This window comes from Quercus lobata, chromosome 10, assembly GCF_001633185.2.
Source record: "Quercus lobata isolate SW786 chromosome 10, ValleyOak3.0 Primary Assembly, whole genome shotgun sequence".
Lineage (NCBI taxonomy): Eukaryota > Viridiplantae > Streptophyta > Magnoliopsida > Fagales > Fagaceae > Quercus > Quercus lobata.
The window spans coordinates 27227642-27240665 of NC_044913.1; the positions used below are offsets into that span (position 1 = coordinate 27227642).

General features: G+C 33.2%; 1 protein-coding gene across 1 annotated transcript; it reads right to left on the reverse strand.

The window, feature by feature from the left end:
• Nucleotides 1-1195: 1195 nt before the first annotated feature.
• Nucleotides 1196-3415, reverse strand: LOC115965894 (beta-1,2-xylosyltransferase XYXT1-like). The gene is made up of 3 exons (XM_031085186.1): nucleotides 3083-3415; nucleotides 2767-2904; nucleotides 1196-2602 (listed from the first exon to the last, which is right to left on the reverse strand). Exons 1-3 carry the CDS (start codon nucleotides 3222-3224, stop codon nucleotides 1389-1391), a joined length of 1494 nt encoding a protein of 497 aa, XP_030941046.1. The 5' UTR covers nucleotides 3225-3415; the 3' UTR covers nucleotides 1196-1388.
• Between the last annotated feature and the right edge of the window lie 9609 nt (nucleotides 3416-13024).

Consider the following 13024-nt stretch of genomic DNA (forward strand, 5'->3'; position numbering starts at 1 on the left):
ATCTCTCCAAGAGGCAGAAACTTGGTATTTTCCCCTCAAGAAGGCAATTTTGGCTGTCATACATGCCACGAGGAAGCTTCCCCATTACTAGCCCACACCGTTGTGGTCCTCACCCAGCTTCCTCTATAAGCACTGCTATGGAGATCAAACTATATAGGGAGAATAGGCAAATGAGGAATAATAATGGGAGCATTTGACATTAAATACTTGCCTCGTACAGCTGTAAAAAGGGCAGGTACTGGTAGATCTGGTTGCTGAGTTCACCAAGAGTGCTGAGGAGACTAGGGCTAAGGAGAGCAAGATATCGGGTGATAATTTTTGTTTCTTTATTTTAATGCAATGAAAAATATATACTTAAAGTATGAAACTATGGAGTGTGATAAGGATATGAAATATATATTTGTAGTTTACATTTACATTTACATTAAATTTTGTATGACAATTATAGTTTCTTACAAATAGTTCTTTATATATATATATATATATTTGAAGAGAGTTTCAAACTATGGCGTCTGCTCTTGATGATAGACCAAGACACCAATTAGTTTTTGGTATAAGTGGAAATTGAATCATAGATCTCTTATACAATCATTAAAGATTTTACCAGTAGAACTATCTAAAATCTACAAATATTTCTTTATATTGTTATTAATAACGATTAATAGTTTTTTTAATATTGTCTTTTAATCTTGCATCTTTGAACTGAAATCTAGGTTATGTCACTATACGTATATACTATATACTAGATAGGAAGAAGCATACATTTATAGGCACACACGATGAGAGATGTACAAAAGACAGAAGTGCTGCACAAATAATATGAACGGCCTAGACCCTTGGGCGTTTCAATTAATAATTAAACTAATTAATATTCTAACAATTAAAATTTTATTAATTATTTGGAGGACAAAATTAAGCGCCAAGTGGAGATGGACAAAAGCTTGGCAGGTAAGCTGCGAATGTCATCATTTATTGGAATAGTATTGAGTTCAGCTGTACTAGGCTACTAGCTAATAATTTATCTTTTTGTTTTTTGTTTTTGGTTTTTGTTCTTTACTTCTTTTTAACAAGGTACATTTTTCTTTTAACAGGAAAATTTTCATTTAATTATAAAAGAAAATGCATGCTATTTTCTATTGGGCTCATGGATCACTAACATACTTGCATTAAGAAAATGTAGCATTCTTTTGAACATCATATTTACTTTCCAAAAAATTAGAATCATGTCCCAGATACATCAATGCTTCTTCTACAATTTTATACAAGAGAAGAAGGTTTTGAATCAATGGCATATGACTGTTTGCTATAAAAACCAAAAGGGAAATGAAAAATAAATAAGGGAATAACAAAAGGTAGGTAGGAAGGCTTGGCCTCCTATATATATATACCTACCGATGCAAAAGCTCAAGGGCTTTTACCAAAGTGGTCCTAAACCTATTCACATCAAGCTTTACATTTTGTTTGTCCAAGTACACTGACTTAAATGCTATCCATCCTTGTTTCTGGATTGAATAAGGGTCCTTAAAAACCACATGGTCAGGAGGGTATTGTTGTACCAGAGTGCTCTCTTTTGTGCTTATCTTGTATTCCAAGTACTTTACATTCATATCCTTTGTGGGCTCTCCATAGTAAGTTCTTGCCAGCCATTCAAAGCCCCCAAAGGGCACAACTTGGATTAATATTGCATTCTTGGGAAGGAAAACAACGTTGGCCAAACCAGCTCCATGAACCCCCATTAACACATCACAAGAATTCACAAGTTCTGCAAATTTTGCAACGTTCATAGTAGGCTCTGCAGCAGTTACCTTGTAGCCCAACCTACTTGCCATTTTAGTTATTTCCCCTATGTTTGTAAAAGACCGTGTTCTCTTTCTTGAAATGATCAGAAGCTGTGGCTTTTTACGTTGACCATCTCTGAGTTTGATTGCATTGGCATTCTTTAGAGAATAGCAACTTCTTAAGAACTCTTTGAAGTCACTCATAGAGTATGAGTTTTTTGAAGGATCAATACTCAGCTCTTTGACATCTCGCTTTAGACCAACAACCACACTTGGGAAGCAATGGACCTCTTCTTCTTTGTCAATGTCTATCAACTCATATCTGGACAAGTTCTTTAGGATTGCTTCGAACTTTGCAATCCACCATGGTCGTTTGTCTGTAATGAGAAATTGTACTTCTCCATTATATTGTCGAGAAGTTAAATATAATGGAATAACCACGTCCGTAAAATCGTGGAAATGATTTCCTGTATATCCCCCTTGAGAAAAAAGGATGGCTGGAACACTGTGATTTTTGTTGCATGTTGGGATTTCATTGCGACCAGATAATTTTACCGACCATTCCTTAGTTAGACTCATTGCTGCTCGGTCACCTTTTCTAGCATAAGGTCTTATACTCCATGAGTTATTGTTCCCTGCCAAGATGCTCATTTCCGATGAAACAAGGAAAACTGATGAGGAATTCCCTTGAATCCTAACATCCCCGTTGATATTGCAAATATCACCTCTTCGTTCGGTAACATTGCACAAAGGCTCCATTTTCTTTATAACAGGCTCCGTTTTGTTTGTCACAGGCTCCATCTTGTCTGTCACGATTTTGGCAGCTGAAAAATTGACATGTCAGAATAACGAGTAAATGATTAAATTCATTATTTCTACCCATTTAAGCTATCGAGAAAATTGAGCTAGAATATTGCCATTAAATGATTAAATTTACTAATTTTTTGATAACTCAAGCTTTTGCTTATCAAGATTGATCAAAGCTAACCTTTAACTGTTTCCTGAGAGCTGCTTGTATTTGTTTCTGATAAGTGAGTCAGTGGCGCCAACGGTTTCGAGTAGCTGCCGCTTGTATCTCTGACCATCAGCATTTTGAAACCAGCAGCCATAGACTGCTTCAAGTTCACTGTAAAGCAATACCAGATAAGAGAGACAAAATATATAAAATATTGACTCCTCAAAACACAGCACTAATATAGCATGAAAGCTACAGTTTAATACGTAACTTAACATAGATTTAAAATCTTCAAAATAATTTTATGTTGTGAAAATTAGATTGGTTAACGTAAGAATAAAGGACATACAAGCTGGTAGAGGACCCAAATAAGGCTTAAACACAGTGCAAAAGCTCAATGCAATAAGCAAGCAACCAAAAAATGCTCCATATCCCAATTTTTTCTTCTCATGCTTACTAAAGCTTCTAGCAAGTAGATCATTGTACATCATTTTGGTCTAAGCACAACACACGCTTGGTCTGAATTTAAAAGCCCATTCTACAAGTGAAGGCTTTATCTTTGAAGTAAATGAGCATCTAAAGAATCAGGCTGTATCCTTTTGAAAACTCTAAGTGAACCAACAAAGAAAGTTCAAGTGGACGGCAGAGAAAGATTTGAATTCCATTTTGGTTGACAATTGGAGTGGAGGTTGAGAAGCGTTAATATTTTCTATGAATTGTTGCCCCCCCACGAAGTTGTTAGCTCTTGTCTCGGCAAATTTTAAAAAACACCAAATAAAATCGGACGAAAGCGACTGCGGTTGACTGTTGAAACAAACACATCTAAATTTCATGATTGATTTGGTGATATTTCGTGCATGATGAGAGTGAACAGCAGCTTTGGATTCCTGCTCGAAAGGTATGCACCAACCAAACTTGGAAGAATATGGATATCATAGTAACTAATTGTAATAAAAATACAATGTTCTAATTAGTTCAATTGGTAAAATTTTTTATTATTGAATAAGAGAGGAGGGAATGCTATAGGTTAAAACTTTATCATATTTATTAAAAAAGAATTGTAACAATGATGCATATAATTATATTATCATATTTATTAAAAAAGAATTGTAACAATGATGCATATAATTATAATAATGATGCATATAATTATAATGTCTCAAACTACAAAAAGGAACAATGCCATTAGCACCTTATCAATCAACCATTATTTACCCTGTATAGTTGCCAACTATTAGTTACTAGTAATTAGCATGTAATAGTCGGTAACTTCAATAAATGTTTGACATAAATGGATATTGTTAGGGGAAATGATATCCTTTCATTTAACCCTTTAATTTCGTTATATTTTTGGTTGAATGTGCGACATATGACATTTATTTGATTTTTAATTATGATGTGTCTTACATCTAAATAAAAATTAGAGGAAAATGGAGGATTTAATGAGAGATGATCTTATCCTGATTAATAAAATAAAATTCAGCTAAAAAATTTGAACATTGTTCACGTAAAATTACAAGTCAAGTAATTACATTTAACAAGGTCATCTTAGCTTCCCTTAAGAGTGTTCGAAGGAACTAAACTAAGGATCAAAATTAGAGCAAGCACACAACATGTTTTGCAATGTGCCAATATTTTACTGGTTGAAGAGTTTAGCGACGTTTGGAGGCACTTCAAATATTGCTGCATATATTGTGTCGGTTGGAAACTGGGTCTAAATATGCCGAAGTTGTAATTGTGAAGAAAGTTGAGGCATCCAAACAAGTTGTATGGTAGAGTAGAGAAGGACATTCTAACAATCTTTTGTCTCTGTGTTGGTGGGATGCATGATAATGCAGGATTTTTTTATATATGTTCTCTTCTCCGGAAGACGTGTGCGCCATTAAATAATAAATAATACCTTATTTAAAATGTTGAAAGGTGAGAGTTGTTAACGGATAATTGTCACGCCAATTATATATAAATAAACTACACCATCTCCCTAATTCCCCATACGAAACATCAAACATATAGCTTATAATTCTTTCATATATATATTGGATTCTAGAACAAATATTCTTTTACACTCACCGAAGTCCATTATTTCATACAAATATACAATTGATGCATGAATATTCATATTTTAACACATTAATGTAGATATTAATAAAGAAATGTGAAAAAATGAAAAATTTTAATCTAGCTATGATGTCCACGTCTAATGATTGTACTCATTATTATCAAATCAAGACACCAATTAACAGACTCGAGATGATTTTATAATTTATGGAAAAGTTCATTTAAAACTCTCTAGTATGCATATTTTTACAATTTATGGAAAAGTTCAATCACCTCACCAAAAATTTATTGACTTTATTATGTGAAGATCATAGACACTGAAGGGATGTATCTCTATAACAGGCAAAGCTTGGGTCCAGTTTTGCCCCAGTAACACGCTAAGTCAATGTTAGGTAGCAAATGCAGAAACAAAGGACAATTAGGGTGATCATTAACCCATTTCCTTCAAGCTTACCTAAACCCCCCCGTAGCACATGCACTGCCGTGATGATTTATTTCTCTTGGAGCTCCTGTTCCACCGAAAGGGGGAAAATATCATTTTAAATTGATTTTCTTTTATATATATATATTTATTTTATATTGTTAATCTCATATTAAGATTCTCAAGAGTCAGAGTTTTTAGGTAACTCCATGATAGAGTTATTAAAATTATATCCATTCATTTGAAATGATTGGATTAAATATAAACACATCATCAATATTTTTTTAAAAAATGTTTGACTATTATATATACATGAAAAAGATTATCATAGTTTTGGTCTCTGTACAGATTATTAAAATCCCAAATCTTGATACCTAATCCAATTTTTTAGAAGGATCTTGAAACGAAATTGGTCTAGAAAAATCATTCAAATTTGTCGGTAGATTTCTTTATTAAATTTTATGAGGTGTTATATCTATAATATTTTTATAACAAATTATATATGGCAAGTTGTTTTTAGTTTTAATTTAAATCCACAATTTAAATTATTTTCTTTGCTCACTCATAATAGCCAATAGCAACGTACCACTTAAAATTTATTGTGAAAGCGTTGTGCAAATATTGTGAGCATAATATTTCTCTTGAATTTTAGTTATTTAAAATTGTAAAAATAAAAGTACAATAAGATTTTTATCTAACAAAATTTTGATAAGTAAATAAGATCATACAGTAATATAGAAAAAGGTGTTTGATTAATAGAATGATATGTAACATTATGTACTCTACTTAATCAAGATTAATTTAAAACCAAATGGATTGAAATATAGAACCACTCAATTTTGCATGTGGCCTTCTATTTCCTAAAATTTTCTTTTTCTTTTTATCTATTTCAAAACATAAATACCAATTAACAATTATAATTCTATTATCATTTGAGTGATTTTTCAAATCTCAATTAAGTGATATCTCATATTGAGACTTGAAAAATCACTCAAATGAGACTCAAGTTCTATTGACATGTGAAATCATATGAGAGATCACTGATTTCATGTGGTGGCGCAATAGCGTCAATGTGGTAGCACAATAGCGTCCTCTCTCCCCTTATCCCATCACTGATTTTTCTAGAACTTGAATTTTAGGAATCCTAGGGACTGTTTTTTTAGTAATGAGTGAAGTTATGAACTCCCATGTTGTCAAAAAGATGATATACTTCAGATTTTGTTTTTGCTTAGGTAAAAAAAGAGGTTGTTTTAGTCATGACGAAGGAAAAACATTGACTAAATCTGATTGGCCGCACATTCCCAATTAATTATGTCCCTAGGGAAGCTTTTTATTGTGGCAGAATTCATCATCATATATCAACCAATAAATCATAATGCTTTTTTGGGTTTAAATTAAGGGGTTTAATTGTTACTTCAACAACATAGAGCAGGAGCTAAAAACCTTTGTTTGGGTGAAAGTGGCTCGCATGTGGTCATGGATCTTTAAATTTTGCAAATGGCTCTAGCACATTTAGCAAGATCCACGTCTAGGTTCATGAAAAATCCTAAAGAAGTCCAATCATACCCTCCAAATCACACTCCCTTAAATCTTCAATAAGGTTGTATGAGCTTGGGTGATGTATAAAGGATATAATTTTTTTTACAAAATATGTATAATGGGCCCAAAAAATAATCAGGTTTTACTTTGCATTGGTTTTGTAGGATTTTTAAAAAAATGGACATCGACACTATTTAAGTTGGTAATTTGGTATATTGATGACATCTAACAAAGATGTTAAGAGTTGAAATTCCTTCTTCCATTGTAACTTTATAATTATAAAAAAATAATGAAAAAATTTGATGACATCTTGATCCGGTGGATATCAATGCAACAAAGAAATCATGACACATATATAGTTGCGCTAACTAACCTGTTGACATTAGACTGCCAGATAAACTCCCAAGGACTCTGGAGCAATAGATTGGGCTGGTTTCTGGTTTTTTGGTGAAATAGATTGGGCTAGTTTCAAAGTCCAGAAAATCCACTTAAAAATGGAGCAGCAGGTGCTGAATGTTAACGACCAAACCCAATATTAAAGAAGCCCAACAAATGAGCCATAATGGAGCGACTAAGACCATTCTGGTCAAACAAACCCCAAGCAAGCAAGCACACCATACATGTTAAAAGAGCATCATGAATGAGTACCCTTATAATATCACAGAATTAAGAGTGTCCTCTCTTATTGAAGTGAAGCCATTTGGCTAAATTTCTTTCCCTTTGACCCCTATATGAAAGGAGAAGGAAATTCATGAAAAAAGGAGAGTGTGATATCTCATATTGTGCAGATTTGTTGTACAAATGTGAGTTGTATAGACATATACTAAGTCCCATATTAAGTGTTTTAAATTTTTAAATTTTTATGTATATCTTGATTATGTAGATAGAAGGAGTTCTAATAGTAACTTGACTAGTATTTTTGAAATATAATGCAAGTGTGGTTAACGCTTTACTCAGGTTATGACAGATGGTATCAAAGCCAAACTTAATATTTTGTAAGCTTATAAGTTCAATCTTATGAACTCTTGGAATAAGAGTGTACATTTTTTGTGAAAAAAATTTGGTGTTAATATTATTTTAATTTTAGGTTGTTGCTTGTTATAACATATAGAATGTTAGTTGTATTATTGTAAACACTCATTTTGTAACCGTGAAAATTTTAAATTTTTAACACAATTGGACCAATGGCAAAATAGTTGTTTCACATAAATGTGAAAGTTCCATAATTGACCTAGGGTTGAATTAATTCTAAATTTATAACAGGCCATTATAGAACTTAAAGACTTAATGGTGTGGGTTCCAGTTTTTTTTTTTTTTTTTTTTTTTTTTTGAGGAAAGTGTGGGTTCCAGTTAGTTTAATTGATAAGGTCTTTGATGGTTGAATAAGAGATCTTGGATTCTATCCCCGTTTACACCAAAAACCAACTAGTATCTTGGTTTGATGATAAAAGACAATTATTAGGAGCGAATGCCATAGGTTAAAACTCTACCTCCAAAAAGGTTTAATGGTCTTTTTGTAAGTTAAAATCAAGGTTTCCGATTAAATTGTACAAGGAAACAATTTTCATTGGTTTAAGGATGATTTAAAAATCAGCATGTATGCATGGGATTAAGGACGATCATTTTTATTGGACAGTAAAAAGACGAACAAAAATCAACTAAAATCTTGATTCATATGGTCTAAACGGCAAACAATTATGAGATAAATCTTATAGGGTATTATTTTTATAAATGATATATATATATATATATATATATATAGATATAGATATGTACAGAGGTAAATCACAACTTACTCACTTGTGGTTTGAAACTTGACATTTTACCCATCTGAAATTTAATTGAAATTTAAGTTACTTATTTGTAGTTTGAAATCCCATAATGCAAGTGTTTCGCTGGATTCTTTTTGATCTTATATTTTAATGTTTTTTTTTGTGTTTTTGGAGGAGAAAAACATAGAAGTGAAGTAAAGTTATATATTTAGCCATGTTTTTAACAAAGTTGGGTTTTGAAACTCTAATTGAGCTAACCTCAAGTGGGTAAAATGTCAAATTTCAAATCACAAGTAGGTAACTTAAATTTTGTTCAAATCACAGGTGAGTAAGTTGTAATTTGCCCATATATATATTTTGGGTAACATAGAGGTTAGTTAATATTAAGAAGCAATAAGTCTATTCAAAATACTCCTCTTTATCTAGGGTGTACAGAGATGATCCACCACAAGTGGAGGATTTGAAAAACAAAAGCATCATTACTAGCATTGCCTATCCTTGATAAAGTATTTGCACAACAATTGGCTTCCAGAGATGTTGTCTCAATTTGCAAGTTAGGGAAAGTCTCTAAAAGATCACTGTAATTAGTGAGTAAAGGCTCTAATGAAAAATCGACAATGAAATTTTATGCAAAATGAATAATATCAATGTAAATTTACTCAGTTACTATAGCAATCATGTATTACATAATTTTGCATAACCTGATGTGAATGAGTTTTAAACTTAATTGACTAAAATGTGATACATTTTTTATTATATAAGCATTAATGCAAATACTTGGAAAGAAGAGGTGAAAACGCTATAAGGAGTGTGGAGTCTCTGGACTAATGGATGCTTCCTGGGGCCTGCCATTGATGGTCATGGCCGATTAATTTATTTTATTTTTTATATATAATATTTTTTTTGCTCCAGGGCAATTACTTTTTCTTTATGTTTTTTTATTCTTTGATAGTTATAATAATAGGTGAAGGAGGATTTAAATCCTGGTATAAAAGAGTTCAAATTATGCTATGCTATTGCAAATTTTTTGGCAAAAATAATTTATTTTTAATATGCTCACATGAGATATCTCTACAGAAAAAGATTACAAGTGGACTATCAGTACCGAATTATCCAAAAATTAAAATAAAAAATAAAACAAAAAAGTGGACTATCAGTAAAATTGACTGGGTAAGAAAACATTTGGGCCGAGAAACATTTGTATATCTCAAATTCAGGCCACTATGATATTGGGTTTGACTAGGGCCTCAAAGACTATTGATTTAATACTATAATTTATGTTTTATTTTTTTACAAGATAGAAATTATACTCTAGTTTAGTCTAAGTGTATTTGTATGTGAAATTTCATTCTGGAGACTTGAACCTCGGCACTAGGTGTATATAAGTTTTTTGCCACACTTGTGATGTGGTAGAGTGTGAATAGTGAAGAAAAAAATTATGGGTTCATATATAAGTGATAAATAGTCACTGACACTCAAAGTATGTCACGTCAAAGTTGTGACAAAAGTTATGAAATAGTTTGTGATCTTAGAACCACTCTAATATTTTCATAATAATTTTACAAAAAGTCCTAAGTATTAAGTTATTATTGGTTTTATGTTGGGGACTGCCATTGAAATTATTTTTTGTTCACAAGTGACAATCAATAACAACTTTTGACATAGGATTTGGGTGAAAATGTTGGAAGTAGCATTTCTTGTTTGCCATATAGCTTTGTTTGTCTATATTAGAGCATCCACATTAGTGGAGGCAAAAATTTAACTATTTAGCCCTTACAAAAGTCATTTTATCTATCTTAATTTACCATTTCACAACTCACTCCACATCAATGGTCTTATTTTCTCAACAAAGTTAAACACTATTCACTCATTTATTATTATTTTTCTCTCTTATCCTTTGTTTCTTCTCCCTCTCTTGAAGCCACCAAACCCACTACCACAAATCAATTACCACCACCATCATAGCCACCATCACAGCACTACCAAACCACAACCAACATCACGGCAGCCTCAAGCTCAATCAAAAAACCAGAAACCAACAGAGAAAAAAAAAAACCTAGCAAAAAATGAAGACCCACGAATCGGAACAATGGTCCAATCAACAACCCCCCACCACCACCAACACCCCGAAATCCACCACCACCAACACCCACAAATCCACACTCACTACCACCCACATCCACCACCATCGTGGCCACACTGGCCCACGAATCCCACCACTACTACACCACCCACACCACCACTAGCAACCCACATTAATAGAAATCATGTCAAACCCATAATCCCATATCAACAGAAATCAGATCAAACCAAACCCATAAACACAAATCAAACCATAAACCCATAAAACCAACACAAACCCACCAAACCTGAATTTGAAAATAGAGTTATCCTTGGCCACACAAGTGATTGGTTGGAAGAGAGAGCAACCGGTCTTGCCATGGTGGGTCCGTCCATGGTGGCTTTGAAGAGAAGAAAGAGAGAGAGAGAGAGAGGAGGAGGAGATCAGTGAGGTCAACGAGGTTTGAGGGAAGAGATGAAGAGTGGAGAAGTGAAGAGCGAGGAGAGAGGAGCAACGGGTAGAAATGGGAAAGGAGGAGAAAGAAAAAAGAAAAAAAGAAAAGAAAATATTAAAATATTCTGACTAGTGTGAACACTACATAAAATAATATATATATATATATATATACACACATTTACATTTGAGCTACAGTGCACAACTATCTTTGGCTATACATTGTAGTTGAGAAGCCAAAATTTATGGTTTTAGCTCCACCAATGCAGCCACAATTTTGTAGTTGGTAGTGCTAAAAATAGCAATATTGTTTTTTAACACCACCAATAATAATGCTCTAAGCATTCACATTAGTGGACCCATAAATTTAACTATTTGGCACAATAAAAAGTTACTTTATTTATTTTACCTTCTCACTTTACAAAACACCCAATATTAGCTGTTTTATTTTAGCTTTTAACACAATAAAATAATATAAACAACACAATAAAATAATATATCAACTACAATAAAATAATATATCTACTACAATAAACAACAATCACAACCACCACCACCGGCCAACCACCACTTCATAAAGCCCACCACCACCACCACCACCACCACTACCCACAGCCTACTCCTACCGCCACCACAACCACTAAAATCAGCCTATAACTACCCAAGAAAATCAACCCACAACCACAAAAATAAAACCCACGGCAACCTAAGCCAAGAAAATCAACACACAACCATAAAAGAAAAACATAGGCAAGATCCACCATGGCATGACCCATGAACCCCATGGCACAAACCGATGACCCACCACAACACAAACTGATGACCCACCACGGCATGACCCACGAACCCCACGGCATAAACCCACACCCTCAGCATGACCCACCACACCCACGACGCTGATGACCCACCACACAAACCCCATGGCATGACCCATAAAACCACGAAACCGATGATCAACCACGGCATGACCCATGAACCCCACGGCACAAACCCACACCTACGGCATGACCCAAAACCGATGACCTACCACATCCACAACATGACCACGACGTCGATGACCTACCACACCCACACCCACATGACAAAAGAAGAGACCCTTACACAACAGAGAAAATTTTAAGAAGAAAGAGAGAAAAAATTTGAGAAGAAAAAGAAAAGAATTTGAGTGAAAATTTTGAGAAGAAAGAGAGAAAATTTTGAGAAAAGAAAAGAGCAGAGAAAATGAGATAGTAGAGAGAGAGAGAGTGGCGGAGAACGAAGAGTAGAGAAAAGAAAAGAAAATATTAAGATATTCTTAAGCAACATAAAATAATATATATATTTACCTTTGAGCTACAGTGCATAGCTATTTTTGGCTGTGCACTTTAGTTGAGAAGCCATAATTTATGGTTTTGGCTCCACCAATGGAGCCTCAATTTTGTAGTTGGTGGTGCTAAAAATAGACATGACTTTTTAGCATCACCAATAATAATGCTCCTAGATATGGGGATATAGATTCTCATAGCCATTATTGTGATGACACAGTGTCTCTCATATTTTTCCAAACAGTTCTTCTTGCAATAAGTTTGAAGATTCACAATTATTTTCACATAATATTTCATATTGTCCAGGTGGCAAATTGTAAATGATAGATGCTAAAATGATGCCAGTTATGAACCCAAATGAGGATCAATAAAAATCTATCAATTCGACTGTTGCAAAAATTGTTGCAAAAATTGTTAAGAAAATTATTGTTACACTTCTTCTAGAAAATACAAATCTTACTCAAACTTTACAAAAGTGATCTACCGTAAATAATGGACAATCATTACTTTTTTTTTTTAAACAACTCACAATTGGAACCCTTCAATAAAAAAATAAAAAAAAGTGAAAAAAAAACTGTGTTGTTAGCTTTTATTTTTTCAAATGCATAGTTCCATAAATTTCACTGTCAGATTTGAACCATATGACTCAGCTAATAAAGCATAATGGTCCCAAAAAAATGAT

Bases quoted from the DNA above. Each gene is read 5' to 3' on its own strand.
- LOC115965894 (XM_031085186.1), bottom strand. From the start codon at position 3,224: ATGATGTACAATGATCTACTTGCTAGAAGCTTTAGTAAGCATGAGAAG. The intron at 2,905-3,082 runs GTATGTCCTTTA...ATTGCTTTACAG, and splicing joins TTTGGGTCCTCTACCAGCTT to TGAACTTGAAGCAGTCTATG. The intron at 2,603-2,766 runs GTTAGCTTTGAT...TCAATTTTTCAG, and splicing joins CTCTCAGGAAACAGTTAAAG to CTGCCAAAATCGTGACAGAC.